At 38.6% G+C, this 20,044-nt stretch overlaps 1 protein-coding gene across 5 annotated transcripts in view; it reads left to right on the plus strand.

Moving 5' to 3' along the window:
- The window catches only part of ST6GALNAC3 (ST6 N-acetylgalactosaminide alpha-2,6-sialyltransferase 3), a 216,935-nt gene that overhangs the window by 143,429 nt on the left and 53,462 nt on the right, over positions 1–20,044 (plus strand). For 4 of the 5 annotated variants that reach the window (XR_001865057.1, XR_001865058.1, XM_008640815.2 and 1 more), the window contains exon 3: positions 2,501–2,910. Coding sequence is in view for 3 of the 5 variants with exons in the window: in XM_008640815.2 (XP_008639037.1) it covers positions 2,501–2,910 (410 nt within the window). In the remaining 2 variants the exon portion in view is untranslated. Of the gene's footprint in view, positions 1–2,500; positions 2,911–4,854; positions 4,999–20,044 lie in introns of those variants that run through there. The other variant, XM_017743548.1, reaches the window with a different exon arrangement.

Consider the following 20,044-nt stretch of genomic DNA (forward strand, 5'->3'; position numbering starts at 1 on the left):
GAGGGCAGCCTGGACTGCTGGCAGACCCATTTGTATTGTATGTGGATTTCATGTGTGTTACTGAAACCACCCCTCTTGTCTCTGACACCTATAAACCAGCACTACAAGCTGGTGGCCTGTCTCCATACGGGGTTCAGTGAATGAATATTGATTTGTGTTTTCTCATATGTTGAGGGAGATATGATGCAAAAAGATTATGAAGTCAGTGGATGATTCTGTAGTCAGTGGAATATCTGTCTTGGGTGTCAGTCAGTCTCCTAACTTTGTCTGGGATGTCTATTGGAAAATATGCATATTGGGACATGTAAAATTTCTCTACATTGTAAAAAATATTTATTGTGAGATAGAGCTGGGAGGGGGTTAGCCTCTGACTCTGTTCAAGAAGAGCAGATTATATGTTGACCTAGTGCAGGCATTCAGTATTATGAAAGCACTTTATAAATTGGAACAAGATAAATGAGTCACAACAAAAGAGCTAGAAAACCAGGGGACACAGTTGCAGGAGTGAGTGTATGCAGTTTATTCAAGCAGAACAGTTGCACTCACTGAACAGAAAATGTGTGATGCATTTCTAACTAAGGTCAGAAAATCAAACAATTCCAAATTTAAGAGAGCAGCTCCATTTTAATGGAGAAGGAAGAATTTAGTGAAAAAAAGCAGCATTGAGGATGAGACAAATTTAAATGGGACCAGATTCTTGACCAAATTGGCTTTTCCTATCTAGCAGTTTCATATTCAGCGCTTGTTAGTTTGAAAGTTCACCCTGAAAGCTATAAATTAATCTACTGGGACTGTAACAATTCACTTTGTGCTAGGATATGAGTTATGCCCGTGGATTTGTTTAGGTCACCCAGCCATGTCCTCATAATGTATCTTAGAGAGAATTTCTGTGAGTGAGTGGTAAAGAGAAAGACTGTTCTGTTCAGCTGCATCTCCTGGGATTTCATCCCTGCTGTCAGAGAGCCATGCAGGACAGCTCTCTAAAACTACAAGAGCTATAAAAATTGCATGGCATTGTGTAAAGGCAGTGTTGACAATGCTTTTGTATTCAATCAGGAATCTTTAGCTACTGATGAAATGAGGAAAAAATGTTTTCCTGAACCAGCCATTATAGCTAAATCAAATCAATCACGATAGAGAAATCAAAGCTTTGAAATTGTGAGATTTATTGCAGAAGTCTTGCAGGATGCACCTTAATTCAGTACAGTATTTGTCACCCAATGATGAGATATTTTAGCTCTTACAGTTTGGCTCTCTTCAGATGTTTGTCTCTTGTCCTTGCATTATTCCCTCTTACCAAAAGTTTGATGTTTTGTCAGCAACCACATCCTAGGGTTATAGTGGTCAAATGTAGGCAGGCTATTCATCCACATCAGCTAAATGAGGTGTGATTTTGAAGAGAAATAGCCACAAGTCTGATCAGAAAAGCACCCAGCATCCTGTCAGAGTAAATGTCCAAAGAACATGAAGGGAATTATTCCTAAAAAATATTAAACTCAGGTCACTGGCTCCAAGTTGCAAGCATGACAGAGGATCAAGTCTGTGATCATAAAAAAAATTGTAGGTTATCTCTGACCTGGATGTTCTTCTGTGGGGTTTTTTTTGATGGATCTAGTTTTGATTTGATTTCAGTTTCTAACTGAACTCTTTATACAATCCAAATTAATTAGAGGACATTTCCTTTTAGTCTGTAGGTACGAAAGAATCAAAAGACATTTACTCTTTATACTCTGACAAATGGAACATCAGATAGGTCCTTATATCTCTGTTAGATAATTTTTTCTATTTTCAATTCATACTGGAGTAATAGCACCCTAGAACGTGGTCAGGAAATACTGTCTTTGACTTCAGTTTTCTCAGGATTAAGTTCCTAGTTCAGTTGTCACCAGTCCATCTGCCTCTCATTTCCATGGGTCATAATCGCTCTCTGGAGAGAACAACATATTCCTCTGTCTACATCTCCTTTCCAACTGCAGGATTTTCATACTATTACATTACTTCTTAGAGTTACATCTCCCATTCGACTTCTGTCATGAATTTGGGAACTATTAATTCAGACACAAACAGAGTTAGTGTACAGTTAAATTCCCAGCATTACTTTTTCAGTAGGTTTTTTCCTATTGCTGACAACACCTTGTTAAAAGAGAAGCCATTGATCTAAATATTGTTTTCTGCTGCTTCTTTATTTCCTTGTTTTTTAGTGAAAGGAGTAACATTTAGAGGAAAAAAGGGAATGATTATTGGTATAGTTGACTTTGCAAGGTGGGAACAAAGGCAAAGATTGGAACAGCGTATTTGATTGGAAAGGTTTGCATTCAGAGCTTTGCAGTGGTAGAGTTTTCAAGCAGCTCTGCCACATGGGGATTGTGGTTTTGATTTTTAAAGAGAAGCATTGCTATCAATTTGTTGTACTGTACTGGTCTTTCTTTTAACTGAATTTTCAGTCTTCATGCTTTACAGAGAAAAACTGCAGTATATTTTATTGTTTCCTGTCTTCCAGCCTCTACAACTTGACTGTGACCTCTGTGCCGTTGTTTCAAACTCTGGACAGATGGCTGGCCAGAAGGTGGGCACTGAGATAGATAAGTCCTCTTGCATATGGAGGATGAACAATGCTCCCACAAAGGGCTATGAGGAAGATGTTGGGAAGAGGACAACCATAAGAGTGGTTTCTCACACAAGTGTGCCTCTCCTACTCAAAAATCCTGAGTACTTTTTCAAAGAAACCAACAGCACCGTTTACGTGATCTGGGGTCCTTTTCGAAACATGAGGAGGGATGGAAATGGCATTGTGTACAACATGCTGAAGAAAACTGTTGACAGCTACCCAACTGCCAAAATCTACGTGACAACGGAGAAGCGCATGAGTTACTGTGATGCAGTGTTTAAGAAGGAGACAGGAAAAGACCGGTAAGTCTTAAACCTGAAGAACAATTATAATTTTTGACAAAAGATACATGAGAAAAGTCCATGCAGGATGCCAGCTACTAAATGAGTCCCCAGATCTGTTTTTAATGGATTGTTATATGGGTTTGACTTTTATAAGCACTTGATGAGGCAGCAGCTAGGCCCCATTTACCCCACCTACGCTACCTTCTGTTCGTTCCATTTCTGTTGGCTTGAATCCCAAAAATATTGGATGTCTTCCTGAAATGTTTTCAAATCTGTGTGTTGTTTTCAGCTCAATTTACTATTGATTAAATTGACATTTTATTTGAAGAGGATAATCCTACACAAACAACATTTCCAAATGCACAACCTCAGGGTAATTCTGGATATTTTATTTTCTTCTCTGTTGAGATACACTGTAGCTTTACTTCAAACACAGACCTCAGGGTTTTTTGCATTATTTCTGTTTCTTGGTGAAAATGGGTTATCAAGAGATACTGGAATAGATTTAGGTTTTTACCAGTATTGCGCTGAAATTCTATTTTCCATGCCTGAGAATGTGTGTTTATTCTGCTCAAGTGGAAGCTGTAAGAGGTGAAAGTGTGAGGGCCACTGTTTTGCCTAGCATGTTCAAAGCAGGAACTGGATTTGTGGAATTAAGACCACAAATTTCAGGAATTTGTAACCAAGCTGCAAAAATTCAGGTCATCTGTGTTTTGGCATGGAAGAGCACCTGTCACACATACTCACTTGAGCTAGCTAGGAAGGAGTTTCCAGATCACTGCTGTGCATTAATACTAATTTTTAAATTTGCACATCATGAATTTGAGGTTGGGAAGGACTGTTGCTATTCTGACCAAATTAAAGATACAGATACTCACAAACAGCTTAACGTAGTCTGAAATTTTGACTTAGCTTTTGAAGTAGAAAAGCTCATTATCTCAAACATACTTGTTTCACTATGTTATTAATCTGTTGAAATTTGGTGACAGTTGATTTTTCCTGGTTTTCAAACTATTGAAATGTAAGGAAGAGCCTGCCCCTCAGCTTCTTCACCAAGTACACATATTGCTGCTGTGGTTCTGGACTTGGAGGGAGCTCATGTATCTCATAAAGGTGTCAAGGTTATCATGGCTTCTTTAGTTTAACTGAACAAACTGATGAACAGAGGCTAATAAATACACAAGATCCATTCTTCAAAAATGACCTTTAATAATCCAAGTCATCCTGTTTACGTATTAATCAAGCTAAATATGATCACGGGTACATTATTGCATTGCTATACATAAATTTGTTTATATTTATGAGTCAGGTCACAGTGACTTTACTGTACTTCATCAAAATCCTTATTGTGAGATCAGACCGTGATAAAATCTCCTGGTTTTCCTATGAAAAAAACCCCTCATCATTCAATGTCAAAGTATCCTTCTCTCCAGCCTGATCCATTAATCTTCAACAAATTAACACATCTCAAGGTTTTATAGTTACGTAATTAACACAATACAAATGGTTCTTTTCATGTCAAAAGCAGATTGAACTTCTCTCAGTGCTTATAACAAAGTTCTTAAGCAGCCTAATGTCAAAGTGGCCCATGTTCTTTCTCCTTAAGTTTCACATTGCAAGCAGCGATAAATTTTTACAAGCCTGTCTCACGACCCATCACGTTGTTTGTGCAGGTGCGTCCCTTTGCCACCAAGGGAAAAACCCACCACTTCTTATAGTGGCAACCAGATGACATCCTTGTATCTACTGCAACTTTCATTTTCCTTCCTTCTTTTCCACATCAAATACTTAGTGATGTTTTTAACATCATTTAGTGCTTTTGTCAGCCAGAAACAAGGGAAATGATTGATGCGTCACCAGCCAACACCTTCTGTATCTCAAGAAAACATCCTGCAGTTCTCTACTAATCGGGGACTTCAGTTTGGAAACTGTTTCATTTTCTGTAACATCTTCAATTTGCAGGACCTGTCTTCTGTTTCTAGGGAGGATCATGAGACTGTTAGAGGTATGTGGCATTTGTGGAAGCAATAAATGGAGAGCACAAGAGATTTGTGGGTGATGAAAATACTTTCGCACATTGTGCCAGGCTGTTATGATGCTGAGACAGACTCGGGTTCCTCAGCAAAATATTCCTTCAGTTCCTCAGAGAAACATCAACCCTTGCTTGGAATATTAGATTGAACAGAGGTCTGGTTCGACATGTTTTCAGCAAAAATTCTGGAAGGAAACCAATTTCAACTCATATTTTAAAATGTACTGAGTGGATTGCAGCTACATCTATTTTAGTTTAATCCTAAAATACTGTCTTTCTGTACAGTGTATGCCATTAATGCATAGTAAGATTGCAACAGATTTCTAGTCTGTCGAGCCTTTAATGAGTTTTCTGTTTCTACTCTTTGATGTACAATCTTTTTAGGTAATTAGTGAGACTTTTCAGCAGTTTCATCCTTGTGGTGCTCAAGTTTTTAAAGGATGTTGTGAGAAGCAGCCAACAGGTATGTGCTGCAGTCGCTTCTCTACTGCAGAAAAGCTCTGGTCCTGCAGTGCTGACATGGGAGCTTTATCCCGGCCTTCACTGGGTTCAGGTTCAAAACCCACAGCTTTGGTATTGACAAATGATTTATTACTGATGCATGGAAGAAACAAGAATTGTCTCTAAGTAACTTCCAACAAACAGTATTTATTTTGTAATGCATTTTTTAATTCTACAGCAGTACAAAATACCTTCAGATATGGGCTATCCACATTGGGCAATTAACCTTGCATGAGTGTTAGGAATCTGGGGAACATATGTTCTGTTCTTTCTGCGAGTCTTCCTTAGTGAAGCAGTCGAGTTCAAGGTGGTGAATGCTCATCCACTTTGAATAATTGTTGTACATAAATAATATTCATTACCAGACATTCACAATTTTTCATTAATGCATTTTACTTGGTACTTCCCTAGAGGGAGCATAAAGCTGGCAGCTTCTTCCAGTGCTCGCCTAATGTGCTGGTGTATTAAATATATTGACTCAAGTGAAAGGATTTAAAGAAATATTAGATAATTACTAAATGTGGCATCTTTGTATGTACCTCAATCCAGATAAGTGGTTCTAAAGCCATCTATATCTTTGCCATGCAATACAAATATAATGCAATATGATATAATAACATTTAATTGGTAATAACAGAGAAAACTGCAGTCTTCATTAAAGCAGCAAAGCTAATTCTGGTCTGATAAAGTGCACTGAGCATCCCTAAATAGGTTTTAATTAGCTGGCACCAAAGCTGCACCACCCTTAGGGAGGGTAAAATTAATGAAAACTAGCTGCAAATAGATCAATGCTACTGGATGTTCTTGCCTTAGGTGAAGGTGATGAGAAAGAAAGGAGTGTCTTTTAAGGATCATTTAGAAAACAGTCTGCGTTAAAAGTCACTTTCAACAAGCAATGCTGAAATAAATCTGTGCTAATATCACTGGAGCAGTCAATGTTTTTTGGTCTGCAGGCTCCATTTGTGTTTATACTACAAGCATCTTAGGCTAACCCCTGAGCACTGCACCTCTCAGCAGTGCCAGTGATGGCCCAGCTCCACACCCCCTCTCGGGGCTGGCAGTGGGCTCAGACCACTCCTGTCCCACTGCACAAGTGAGGCACTGAGCCCCAGCAAACAGCCAGTGCTGATGTGCTGGCACTGCTCAAAGCACAGCTTAACTGGGTGTTTGTAGTCACTCTCTTTGTGAGCAACTACTGAAAAGAGCCTGCTGAGCTCTGCTGAAGAAATGTGTCCTGAGCTCCTAAAATTCCCAGTAAGAGACGTGAGATGATGTTCTAAAACCCAGCCAGTGTGGTAGACAGTTGACTTTCCACATACACTGTCTTAACTCAGACAGTGCCCATCCCACACCCCATCAGTTCAATTCAACTACATTTTTTTGAGATTAACTACACACATGTGTCTTCAGGAGGCAGGTTCGCTGAGCCACATTTGCAGTCAAATGGCTGTTTCTGAAAGACTTCTGTCAGTATCTTGGCTAATTCTAAAGAAACTAAATAGCTTTTGTGCTTCTCTTCCAGAAGTTCTTCATTTCCTCTGTTCATGCCAGATGGTGCTATGTGTTAGGTTGTGAGAAAGCTGTTCTATCATTCAAGGCAGAAAGATGTATCATTCTGATCACTGACTTCTGCATCAAGATTCAAAATTTGGGGTTGTGTTCAGCCTGCCATTTTACTCAATTCTGCTCACTAGTTATTTATTACTTTGGTGATATATGAGATCTATATTATATCTCTGTCATTTAGAGCTAGCAAATTACATTCATCTAAAGTTTGGATTGACACTGTTAAGACAACTGCAGTCATCGCAGCTTCACCTCAGCTAATAGGTGGTTTTTCATGTGTCTTGACTAATCTACATGAAGCTATAGTCTAGTAGAAATGTCACTGAAATTAATAAATGAAATTACATTCTCTGAGGTTCAAGTAGCTGTAAGTTCTATTGTTTGGTGATATTCTCTGTGAATTGAGGTGGTAAAGCTGTCAGTGTCCAGAACATCAGAGTTTTATGTCATGTTTCTGGTTGTTGGCTTGAATGAAATATTTTAGTAATGATATTTTCATTTTTGCACTTGCTTCCGTATATGTATTGGTTTCTCTATCAAAGTTATTCAGAGGAAATATAAAATCTTAGCTAGTATTGGTTAAAATTTGCAGAAAGCAGTTTTCCATTGGGAAGCTGTGAACACTGACACTGAGCCTGGCTGAGAGAGTTAAATTTGGGCACTTGGGAAGTATATGTCCCATCAGTGCTTTGTATTAATGTGCTTTATCTAAAAAAAAAAAAAATATAATTTCTGGAGGATTAGTAAAAGTTCATTTTATTTTGAATATAAAATGAGCAGTGTTAGAGAATATCAATGTCTTTAAATTACAGAACTTTAGGAAGAAAAGGATGAAAAAACTGATTCAGACTGACAGAAGAAAGATATAATGCCTGTTGGAACATTTTTAAGGACAAAGATTAATTGCAGTTTACATTTTGCTATAGTCTTTATCATGATGATATAATATCTGCTGCTGCACCAATGAAGTCAGCAAAAAGTTCTCAACTGCCTATGACCACCTCAGTAACCCCAAAAATATGTGTTTGATATAGTGACCATTTTTCAAGTACTTGGCAGTGGATCTTTCTTGAACCATTGCTTGGCACTTCCATTCTTTCTTTTGATAAAGTAATTCCTTCCAAAAATGCTAATGAATTTGTCCATCTTAATTCATAAAGGGCTTAAATAGTTTCATTGTCAGTCAAGACTGCTTTATTACCTGAAAAAAAAAGGATCTAAAGCATGAAACCTTAATGAAATAAATAGATTTTTCATTATAAAACACTTAAAACCTCAGCATCTTCTGCTATTCGTGGTCAATCACCAGATGGTTAACAACTGTTTGGGGGTTTATATCCGCTCAATCTTCCATTTCCTGGTAAAACACCAGTTGTTCCTGAGTGTCCTGCATTTATTCCCTGCAGCCCATTAGTAACTGCATTTATATTCTTTATGAAGATTTTCCTAATTAAGATGAACATTTTTCTCTATTAGGCAGATGGAACTCAATAGAAGAAGTCCGTTCTTTATTAACATGCCAGTAAATGCTGCTCAAAGCACCAGCACTTCTGTTAAGAAACACAGCTCCTACTGCATTACACTAATTACACAGTAAAGTGAGACTTTATTAAAAAATATCAATATTAGCTATTATTTTGTGATAAAGCTGTGGCTGCGTATAGATTGGTGTGAGCTTAGAGACCTATTGATTCTGTAGTGGTTGCTGACTATAGCCATGGAGTTATTTCTTTTTAATTAATGATTAAAGACATGGAATATATAATCAGGAACTACTCTATCATTGTGTATTTTCACATGTTCTTTGAATTTATCCATCTATTTCTTTTAATTTATCCCATCTTCTTTAAGTGCCACTAAATCTGTTTTCTGCTCCTGATGAACTGTATGTTAAATCTTTATACAGTGTTCGCTATAGTCCTAATTACATGCACACCTTTTTCATCCTGTGCTTGAAATACTCTGCAGCTTTTATTGTTATGAGACAATTGCTGATACCTCCCAGAAGGAACTGTACATACGGATGGGATTCTGGACTCGATCCTTGAGGGTCCCTTCCAACTCAGCATATCCTGTGATTCTGTGGTTCTCACATCCCATGAACATCCACCTTTGGAAAGGATGATGTAAGTTACTGACTCATGCTGGCAATCCTGGTAGCACCCTGGATTGCAGGGCTTCCAGTTTTGCTGCTGATGGTGAGAATATTTTATGGTTGCAAAGGAAAAAAGTCTCAAAGAAAAAAATTAGCAGAAACAGATTTTGAATGAAGCCTTTGGTGTTCATCTGCCATAGTTCAGTCTTTTTGGCTTTTCAGATCACAGTGTGTAAAATAGACCTTGATGTTCCTAAAGGAGCTTAAAATTTTGAAGGAATAGATGTAATTTTTTTAAAAATTAAAAACTAAAAAAAAGATGAATTAATCTATTTTTTAGAATTCAGCCTTGCTGCGAACTGAAGTAGTTGTCTTGAGGAGCACAGTGATTACCATTGAAGTCTGTACTTATTACCAAGTGTCACATGGTGGTTCTTCTCTAAGATATATTAAATAGATTAGAAGATAAATGTAATGTTTCTTTTGCTGAAATGTGATACCTGTTGGTTACTGGTAACTGTGGGGTTTCTAATGGAAGCTCCCTAAAGAGCGCTGAGCTGTATTTACAGTGCTTAGTAAAAAACAATACTGCAATCAGACTGCAGGAGATGCACTGGGAGGTTTGTGCTGCAGGGCCTCTGCTCAAGTGAGGACAGCAACTTTAGGAGACAGGGAATAAGACTCTACGGTAATTTCTTGCTTTGGATGTAGAAGAGTTTCTGTACATCTGTCCACCCACTAGCTAGTCAAATTTATTAGAAAAGACTTTTACAAGAAAAGCTGTATGAGAACTAACTTTGAGTACCTCTCTGAATGATATTTAGAAAAGATTGTCCTCTCAAAGCTTTGTACAAGTAGACACAGCAAAAGAAAAACTGTTTGAAAGTAGAAAAAGTTTAGCCTGAACTTATGGTCGAGTATTTTATCTTAAAATTTAGAAAGACTGGTAAACAAATTCTGCATGGAGATTTTAGTGGGTAAGGAATCAAGCCTTTGTGAGACCTCACAGACATAGGTGGGAGCAAAACAAAGGGGAAATGGTGAATTTTTGTGACTCATTATGTTAATTTAGAACTAATTGTTAACTAGGTGCTTGCTTGTGCACATCTTCAATATGTATTTTTACCCAGATAAAAACAAAGCAGATGTTCTGCTTTTCTTTTTTTTTATTTCTGTGTCTGTTATCCCACATAAAGAATTTAGGCTGCAGTTTCAGAACAGTGAAACTGTACAAATATATGGATTTATAGCACATGCCTTTGAAGGTAACTCAGGGTTCATAGCAGTGTTTCTCAGGGAACCTGATGTGCTATTGGGATATGCTGCAACTGGTGTTTAGAAAACAATCGCTCCTACACAGTTCCTGTGATACTCAACTTCTCTGAGCTTTTAACGGTGAGGCAACTCTGCATTTAAAGGGTAACAGGCACAAGAGCAGCATGTACAGTTTTTCTCAGAGATTCACATCTTCAGCAGGTTTTGGAACTTACAACAGTCTGGAAAAGCATAACTCTAACAGTGGGGATTTATTATGAATCTCGAATCTTATGTCTTCAAGCAGTTTGTGTGATGTCTCAGATATTGACCAGCATGGGGCTTAGTTTGGGTGTGAAGGGAAATACTTTTTAATACTGATGTTCAAAGATTCAGCTGTTCTATTTTCAAGACTTTGTAAGCAATTCCTGGTTGTGGGAGCATTCAGTACAGTTGGGACCACTTACCAGAGACAGCACTCTTCTCAGAACCTGAGCAGCCCTATCTGGTGCATTAGAATTCAGTAAACATGCAATTGCAGTAGAAGAAAAGGTTTCTAACGCTCATGTTTGTTCTTTACGAGTTTCTTGTTGGTATCCCATCTTTATATTTGGAGACTTCTTTTTCTTTGTTTTTATTTTTAAAATTAAGTCGTCCCAGCGCACATATCCTCTCTGCTCTAGTCCTGCTGGTTACAGAAAGGAGGCATAAACTCCACATCTAATAACATTCTCTACATGAATCATTAAAAATTTCAAAGCACAGGATTTTCTGCAAAGCCTTAAAAATTGCTGTAGATGATGTCACTAGTGTAGAAAAAGAGAAAGGAAAGAAAGAATTAGCAGATGAAATTCTAGGAAACAAACATCATGCTTTTATGTTAACAATAAAAACAAAGATAAATGTCAGGAATATGTGCTCTGTGTTCAGTTTGCTCTCCATATGTTGTTTCAGAATTTTTCTTGAATAAATTCATTAGATTTTCTAGTACTCCTCTCTCCAAAAAGTGTCCCAAACATTTCCCATGAGAGCATTTCTGAAAAATGTTGCAGGTATCACTTAAGCCTCAAAATGCCTTTGTGAGGAAAAGGATATTTGTACCCTTTCTACAACTTGACTTCCCTAAGAGAAAATGACACTGGGGGAAAGCAGAAGCTATTGCTGTGCAGGAATTCATACCCATGGGGCTTTTTGAATATTGTATGCTTACCATGAAGGCATTTCAATCTCATACAGTCCTAATTTTGTGTTGGAATGGTCTGGAAGTCCAGTATGGAACAAATTTCTGGTGCTCTGTAACCTGTTTTCAGCCAAACATGGTAATGTTACAGCATTTCCTTCTATATGAAATTAACAGTAGTCTCTTGACATTTTACAATCAATCAAAATATTAGGAAAAGAAAACAATCTGAAGAGTATGTGCAAAGCAGCATTCCTCTAAAAGAAGACTTTTAGTTTCAATTTTTTCAAATGTTATTTCATGTATTATCAATATTCTGTGTCCATTCACTTTAGCATTCTTTACACACCTTTCTCTAGTCCATTAAGAAATGTGACTAGTGTTTGTCATGTGTAGCTTTTTCTTTTATCAAGGGAGAATTGTGTCTTTGCCAGAGCTCAATGGCTGTGGATTTTTGCTCGCTCTGTTTGTGCTGCTCTGTCTTTATGTAAGTGATGACACTGTTGAAATGTGTTTCGTGTTTGGAGTAGAAGCAAGCAGTGGTCCTTAACTCCTTGGGGCTGATTTCATGGTTTTAAATTGCCTTTACCTCCACTTCCAAGAATGCAGTGTTTGAGAGAGCTGGATTTCAGCTTCACTGTACAGAATGTGCCCGGGACCCTCAGCTGCAGTTACATCCCAGAGCCTTCACACTCCTAGAGGTATTTTGAGTCTTGCTCATGGAGTGCCTCTTGGATATGAAACTTCATTTAACTTTATAGAGGACATCCCCAGGGTATCCTCAAGCTTTATGTACTGCTTAGATCTGTCTAATCACTTCCTGCCAAGCTACACTGCTTTGCTGGGTTAGAAGGAAGGCAATGAAAGGATGAGTAACTAAAGCCAGTTCAGTTTATCAGTGGGAAATGTAGGATTTCAGGCACTATTTCGGGATATGGTTTAGGATGGTGCTTGGAAATGATACATTGAGGAAAGGCTTATTCCAGTTTCCCTTCCAAGCTCCTAATTTTGGATCACTTGATAGTTTTCCTTTGTTTTTGAAATAATAACCACTGCTGTCATATAAATTTGACCAGTTTCAGGATAGCGGAAGCAAGAGCAGCTCCACATGAGTTCCTTAAACTTCTTTAGTCTGCGTTCCAGGCCTGAGACTGGCATATAATATAAACATTTTCTTCATTATGACTTTGCATTTTTCCTTGAGGCTGATTATCACACTGATTTCAAAACCATGGTCATCATTATGCTAAAATGGTGGCAATAATACATTGGTCTTTGTGGGTAGATTATAATAGGAAGTTTCAAAATAATTGCCCACTAATATGAGAGGTGGATGTATAGTGTTCTATTGCTTGTAATGTAACCATTAAAATAACAATTACGTGATAATGAAAGGACTCATTATGCTTTAGTTTATCTTTGCATAAAGTTAATAGCTAATGAAAACAGGGAAGATTCTCTCTAATTACATTTTACAATACTTTTTCTCTTTCCATAAAGACAACGTTTTGCACAGAATTGTAGATTGGCATGCTTCAGTAAAGCTTGTGTCCACTTTCTATGTGCTTCAAATTACAACTGTTTTAAGACCAATGGTTGCATGTTCTTTTTTATCAAATGGACACATAGTCTTCACAAAGAACATTTTTGAAACTAAGTTACCAGGGGGAGTCAAATTTGCAACATGACTGCACTGAATATAAATTTTAAAATAAATTTAGTTTCTTCAAGTTTGAAGTGTTAGAAAAATGAAAGCAGCTTGACACTGAGTCAGTTAGTAAAATACTGTCTCTCTTTGTGTGAATGAGAAATGTCAAACAGGTACATTACCTACCATCTGTGGCAATTTTGATTCAGTATTGTCTACAAGGCATTGTCAGGCAGGTGAGCAAGTTCCTTTTCTATTGTATCCAGAGGTGGAACACGCAAGAACAAATAACAAAACAGGGTTTGGCATGGATAGAGAAACCTTTCATTTTGTATGTTGGGATACTGAGCTCTAAGTGAAGAGTGTTTAGTTCAGGAATGCATAGATAGAGCTCCCAAATTATCTTAATGGCAAGAAGACTAATTAGAATGAAGACATTTTGGTGTTTTTATATACAGATCATACTACACTGATTTTTGAAGATGCAGCAAGATTGTCCTCCACTTCACAATATTTTGCATATTTTTTAAGCATAATGATTTATTTGAATGTTACCTTTAAATGCCAAACTCATGGAGGTGGGAATTATATAATCTAATCCATTTCACTCCAAAACAGAATTAAGAGATATGAATTAAGCAGTTACGAATGAACTAGACATTAAAAGTATAATTGCATTAATTTTACTAGGTATTATAGCAAATTACATCAATAGAAAGTGTCTTTGGTCAAACAGTTTGATATTTAATTAATTTATGTTCCAGCAAGCTAAATGGTGGGTTGAGTTTGTGAGCCACAGTATACATGGTTTTAGTGTGTTCAGAGCCTGGTTACTGTCTGAGGCTCTGTTTGGGATGCCAGGACAGCTCAGTACATTCTAAGACACGCATTGTCCATGAGTCTTGAGGCCTGGCCCCAAATAATTCCTGAAGCATTTCAACTTTCAAGCCTTCTCTTACACCTATCTCAGACTCTTCCATTTGGATTAGCTAACTCAAATCACAAGCTGTAATGTTGTCACTGTTTTTTGGTCAAAAATGCTTTCTTCTCCATGCTTCTCCTTCACTTTCTCCTTCTGATCACAGAATCACAGGATTGTTAGGGTTGGAAGGGCGTCTGGAGATCATCCAGTCCAACCCGCTTGCCAAGACAGGGTCACCAGAGCAGGTTACACAGCAACGCGTCCAGACGCGTTTGCAATGCCGCCCGTGACGGAGACTCCACGACTTCTCTGGGCAGCTGTTCCCGGGCTCCGCTAACCCCAGCGTAAAGTGTTCTTCCTCACTTTGAGGTGGAACTTCTTGTGTTTTAGTTTATGGCCATTGCTCCTTCCTCTGTCCTGTTGCTGGACATCACTGAAAAGAGTCTGGCAGTTTCCTCTTGGCACCCACCTTTGAGATATTTATACGCATTAATGAGATCCCCTCTCGGTGTGCTCTTCTCTAGACTAAACAGGCCCAGCTCCCACAGTCTCTCCTCATAAGAGAGATGCCCCAGACCTCTCATCATCTTTGTGGCCTCTTCTGGACCCTCTCCAGTAGCTCCTTGTCATTCTTATCCTGAGGAGCCCAGAACTGGACACAGCACTCGAGATGTGGCCTCACTAGGGCTAAGAAGAGGGGGAGGATCACTTCCCTCAACCTGCTGGCCACACTCTTCCCCGATGGCATACTTGTTTCTATATTACCTGTTCCTTGCTTTTCTTGAAATATTTTTTCCTTCTCTGACATTTTTTATGGATATTTTTGACATTTTTTCCTCTTTTATTTCCTGCCTCATTGTTTGTAACTATGTCATCTATATAGCTTTCTTCTTTCAGCCTTTTGTCCTTTTATTGTGAAATGTATTGCCTCAAACACACCTCCTGTTTTTGGCACAATCTCTTTTAAAACAGCTCACAGACCTGCAAGGTATCTGATGAAGAGCAGCTTTTCCCTCTGTGCCCTTGCCCTTGCCCTTGTGTTTCCTCATTCACATGAATCCTGGTGCAGAACATCTGAAAGTCTGCAGGTCCGGAACTGCAGATCTCAACTTAGTACATCCAGTTCTTAAAACAAAAACAAAATATCACAGTGGGGCGTAGAAGCTGTGCATGATTATTTATTGATGATTGTTGGTTACAGGAATTAAAACAGCAGGGAGCTCAGATTTTGATCAGAAACCAAGTGATTTTTCTGTACACTTTTTATTGTAAAATGTGAACATAATATAAACCCATTGTGCTCCTGCTGTTAAATGCTAAGCCCTGGCCTGACCTCCTGTATGAACAGTGCATGTTCCCTGTCACACTGGTATGTAGTTCTGTGTATGTGAGCATTGATTAAGGCTTGAAGGTGTTACAAGGCCATTTATATATATGTGGATATAGGAGCTTTCATAGTTGCTTCACATCAGCTCTCAAGTCTGCCAACCACCCAGCACAGTGTGATCTCCAAGTGAAAAGCAAAGGGATCTGGGGAGTGCCTGCCTGCCTGGAGCTGGGCAGCCTTTCTGTGGGCTCCCAGCACAGGATGTTCACACAGAGACTCACTTCATGTGCTAGCAATGAGCAGAGTGCATGTGCTTTGCTTTTTGTAAGCACTTTTTTATTATAACAGTACAAGATAGCCAGCCTGGCAGTGACTTTTAGGTCTATAGTTATAATTTATTTGCTTTTAGTTTTTGTAGTATTACCAATTGCTAAGGGAATTGATGCTTAATACATTTCTAAATAAGTAAAACTAAAGTATAAATAAATAATGCCTGGTTTATTAGTCCAGGTGTTTTCAGCATTGCTGAAAGTGGTTTGATGACAGCCACCAGCACTAGCAGTGGAAAAAAAACTTGATTTCACAGTGATTATTATCATTATAATAAACCATAATTGAAAGATTACGAAATTGATTCTTTTAAAAATTAATGTTGCATGAATGAGCAGGCTCCGTGGCATTCAGATTTTTTCAGTGTTACTTGGAAGGAAAGTGGCTTATTTTATTTCCTGGCAGAAAACTGCTGATTTTCAAACAATCACATTAGAGAAAACAGTCCCAGAGGGTTACAGGAGGCAACAGACCTTTGTCATTATGCTTTACCCTTTCCTGATGGGTTCGGAGAAGAGCCAGAAACAAAAGAAAGTTACATTCATTATTGAGAGAGCCTTGGGAAAATCTGTTTGGCCAAGCAATTTCGCATGAAACGAGTGAGGAAATATTTGACTGCAAAGAACATAAACTCCTTCCATCAATATGCAATTTTCTGGATCCATTTGTCCAAGTGATTATTAAGAACAGTTTCTAAATTTGCAGTGCTTTACAACTTCAAAGGGCTGTGAAAGCATCAACTAGTTAAATGGATGGAAGTGTTTTTTAATAAATAAAAAAAAGACCAAAGTCAGTTGTAAGACAGTTTAAAGTGCAAAGTATTGAAAACAGCAGGAAACCTGAGGACCTGCAATAGCAATCATCTGCTTCAATCAGGAACATGGAAACCACAAATTTATCTTTGATGATTTCCTGTAAATATGCCCTTTGACGACAGATTGCCCTGCCCAGTCTTGCGGAAAATGCTCAGAGTTACAACTCTTCTCACTGCAACATATGGATCTCAGCAAGCTCTGCTTCTCCATTCCCGAAGTCATTCTTCAGATGGAAAAGTCTGAGCAAAAGTGTAGTGCTACAAAAATGCTGGTTAGCATCCTTCAAGCTTGGTCAGTCAGACTGGAAAACATCTTTCTGAGTTGTTTTTTTTCTTGGCCATTTTCTTCAGCAAGGTCTGCCCAGTTTTCTAGACCTGTTATCCTAGTGGAAATGGTTTTATTGATGTTTTCATTCACTTCAGAATGTCTCATATTTCCCTAGGATGCTGCAGTATAAATACTTCCCACCCCCCCAGCGTGTATCAGTGTGTGCTGAGGGCTGGGGAAGGTACATTTGGGTGTCTCTGAGTGCCTCCAAGGATTCTCTCTCCAAAGGATCCCACCTGCAGTGTGTCAGTGCTGTCGGGGTGGCTGTTCAGCGTGCTGGGGGTGACTGTGCAGATGGGGGGCTGGTCTGTCTTTCTTGCCACCTCTCTGTGGCACTTCACTCCTGATGTGGTGTTATTGGGTCTGAATGCCTGGAATCTGGGCTGCAGCCAGCAGTGTTACATCCTGGTAGCCTGGGGTTTCCAATCAGTGCCACATCTCACATTTATGACACACACATCAAAGAAGCCCAAGAAATTGAGGTTAGATGTGGCTTATTGTTTCTCCATATGTATCGTGAAGAGAGAACATGCTATTCCATTTTAAAGCTGATGTTTATGCACCATTTCACATTGTTCACATAGTTTGCAGTCTCTGAAGAAGTCTTCTATGCTTGAATTTATGATAGACATATAATCTACCACGTTTGGTATGTATGCTCTTGATGACAACCTTGTACTGGCCGTATGTAATGTTTTGTTAAATAGAGGGACATCTTTCTTCTCAAGATTGAAGTCAGTGCTCTTTCACTAGTTAGGTTTCATTAATATTATTTAGCATTACATAGTGTATATCATCCACAGACCTTAAAGCACTGCAGGACGTTAAATCAGCTTCAATTGTAAAACTCATGCAGGGAGTCATTTGTCAAGTTGCACAGAGTTATCATCCTGCAAGTCTGTGGCAGAGCTATGAAGGTACCCCTCAGTTAGGGTTCCCAATTGTCTCTGATGTACTACCCTGACATTCAGAAGGCACGAGTGTTTATTTGTACCTGTGCAAGTTCATGCTTACCTGGGAGGGAGTCATGGATGATCAAGTGATGATCATATCCATATCAAGTGCGTTTTTATGGGCAGAAAGAACTGGGATTTCTCAAAAGAATTCACTAGAAATTCTGTGTTACCTAAAATTTTGTATGACTAGACCCAGCTCTTGTGTCTTGGCTTCTGTGCAAAGATAGGCTTGCATTGCTCAGCAGAGCCTTGTTTAAAGATAACATTTTGCAGGAGGCGGGGGGTGATCATTGGATTTGGGAAGGAATATTACAAGACATGTTGGAGCACTCCATTTTCAAGCAGTTGCTTTCGTGCCACTTCCCAGCAGTTAACATTGCCCATCAAAGAAAATTGCTAAATAGCTCTGCTACATCATTCTTCATTTGCATTAGAAATGGCTCTAAGCAATAACAGGATTACAGCCAAAAAGTGCCAGCACTTTATCATTCACTTATTTGATTTAATATATAGAGGTACCTGTTTGAAACAGCATTTACTTTTCTTGAGCTTGTCATAAAACCCACTCAGAATGGAAGTGTTTAAGGTAATGATGACTCCGATTAATTCCCTTAGAACAGCATGACTGGAATCAGATACACTACTTCTCTTTTCATTAGACATTTCTGAGCTGCTATGAGTGATCTTATAGCAGGAGAGGAAAGAAATTAGCTGAATAAATCCCCATGCAAATGGTCCACAACATGCTGCTACTCTTCTTATGCAACATGGTGAACTGTAAGCTCAGAAGCCTTTGTGCTGGTGTCCAGATGGCATTAATAGAACCTGATGCAAACCTTGTGTTTTAGAAAAGGCAGAAAAGCCATACATGCTGTGTGCTGCAGATTTCTCTTCACCTGCACGGTGAATTGAGTGGTGTTACAGCTTTCTCAGCCAGCCATTACCACCTTCTTCCCCTCTTCTCACTGCCACCAAATCCCTGTAAATCCAAGCCTGGCCTGAACAGCAGATCCCTAATCTGTTTTTCAACACAGACATCCCCCACCAAAGTCAGGAGGTCAGACGTTGTGTTGCACTTGTGTTCACAGACAGGATTGATACATGGAATGCTGCACCAGGAACTCTCTTCTAAGCAAGGAAGATGTTTCAATTCATTCTAGCAAATTTGAGAGCTGGCAGCTAAGTTTTGCCAGTGTTTTATTCCTGTTTACATTTCTTGATCATCAGTAACTACTATTTGTTATCAATGGACATCAATGGCACAAATATAGGGAAAAGCATTTTCCAAAGCACCTCCCTGACCAAGTAACCTGTATTACATCTGAAAATGAAACAGTTCCCTGAGTAGTTTAGGCATCTTGATTTTTTTTTCTAACTGAGGTATCTGAAATTCCCATTTTCTTCTGAAAGCAGAACTGGAAACACTACTGAAGGATGTTTACATTAGTTGAAGAAGCAGAGATTTTCTGGTAACATTTATCTTAATTTTTTGTGCTGTTTTTCCTAAACATGATTATGAAGTTCTGCATGATTGCTGGTATTGCAGGTATCTTAGCATTATAAAATGGTAGTAGTAGTAACTAGAAGAAAGGAGTGGGTAGGAAGGCAATGTGATAGAGAATCTCAGTGAAAAAATTTCTGAGAAAATACTGTTTAAAGTCAGAATTACAAAGTGCATGCTTTTCTACTGAGGACCGAACCTACTGGTTTCAAATTAAAGGTTCACACAGAAGTTATGTCTGCTGTGCCTAACCTGCAGTAATTGATTCTTCTAATTCCTAGAGGAGCTGTCTCCACTTAAAGTACAATTGAACTCCACATTACCTTAAAATGTTATAGTTTAAGAAGTTGTATCAGCCTAGCACTGCCCAGTATGGAGGGGGCTGCAGATGCGAGCAGAAACATTCGACCCTTTTTGCTTTGTTTCATGCCCTAAACACTTGGATCTGCAGCCATTCCCACCCTGTATTTCACACATGCTTTTGTTTTTTACATATCTGTGCATGGCAACAGAAGAGGAGAATTCAAAATGGAATGGTGTGTTTTCATTCAGACTGGCTTATGGGCTGGATTTTCTTTTCTGCTTTTTCATCTGATTCTAAAAAATCACCTGTAATCACATGTAATATCAAGGCTAATATAACAGCCTGATCTTCATTATTGCTTGAATAAATTTTCAGGAAAAAGTCAAAATTCTGC

This window comes from Corvus brachyrhynchos, unplaced genomic scaffold (assembly GCF_000691975.1).
Source record: "Corvus brachyrhynchos isolate BGI_N302 unplaced genomic scaffold, ASM69197v1 scaffold48, whole genome shotgun sequence".
NCBI lineage: Eukaryota > Metazoa > Chordata > Aves > Passeriformes > Corvidae > Corvus > Corvus brachyrhynchos.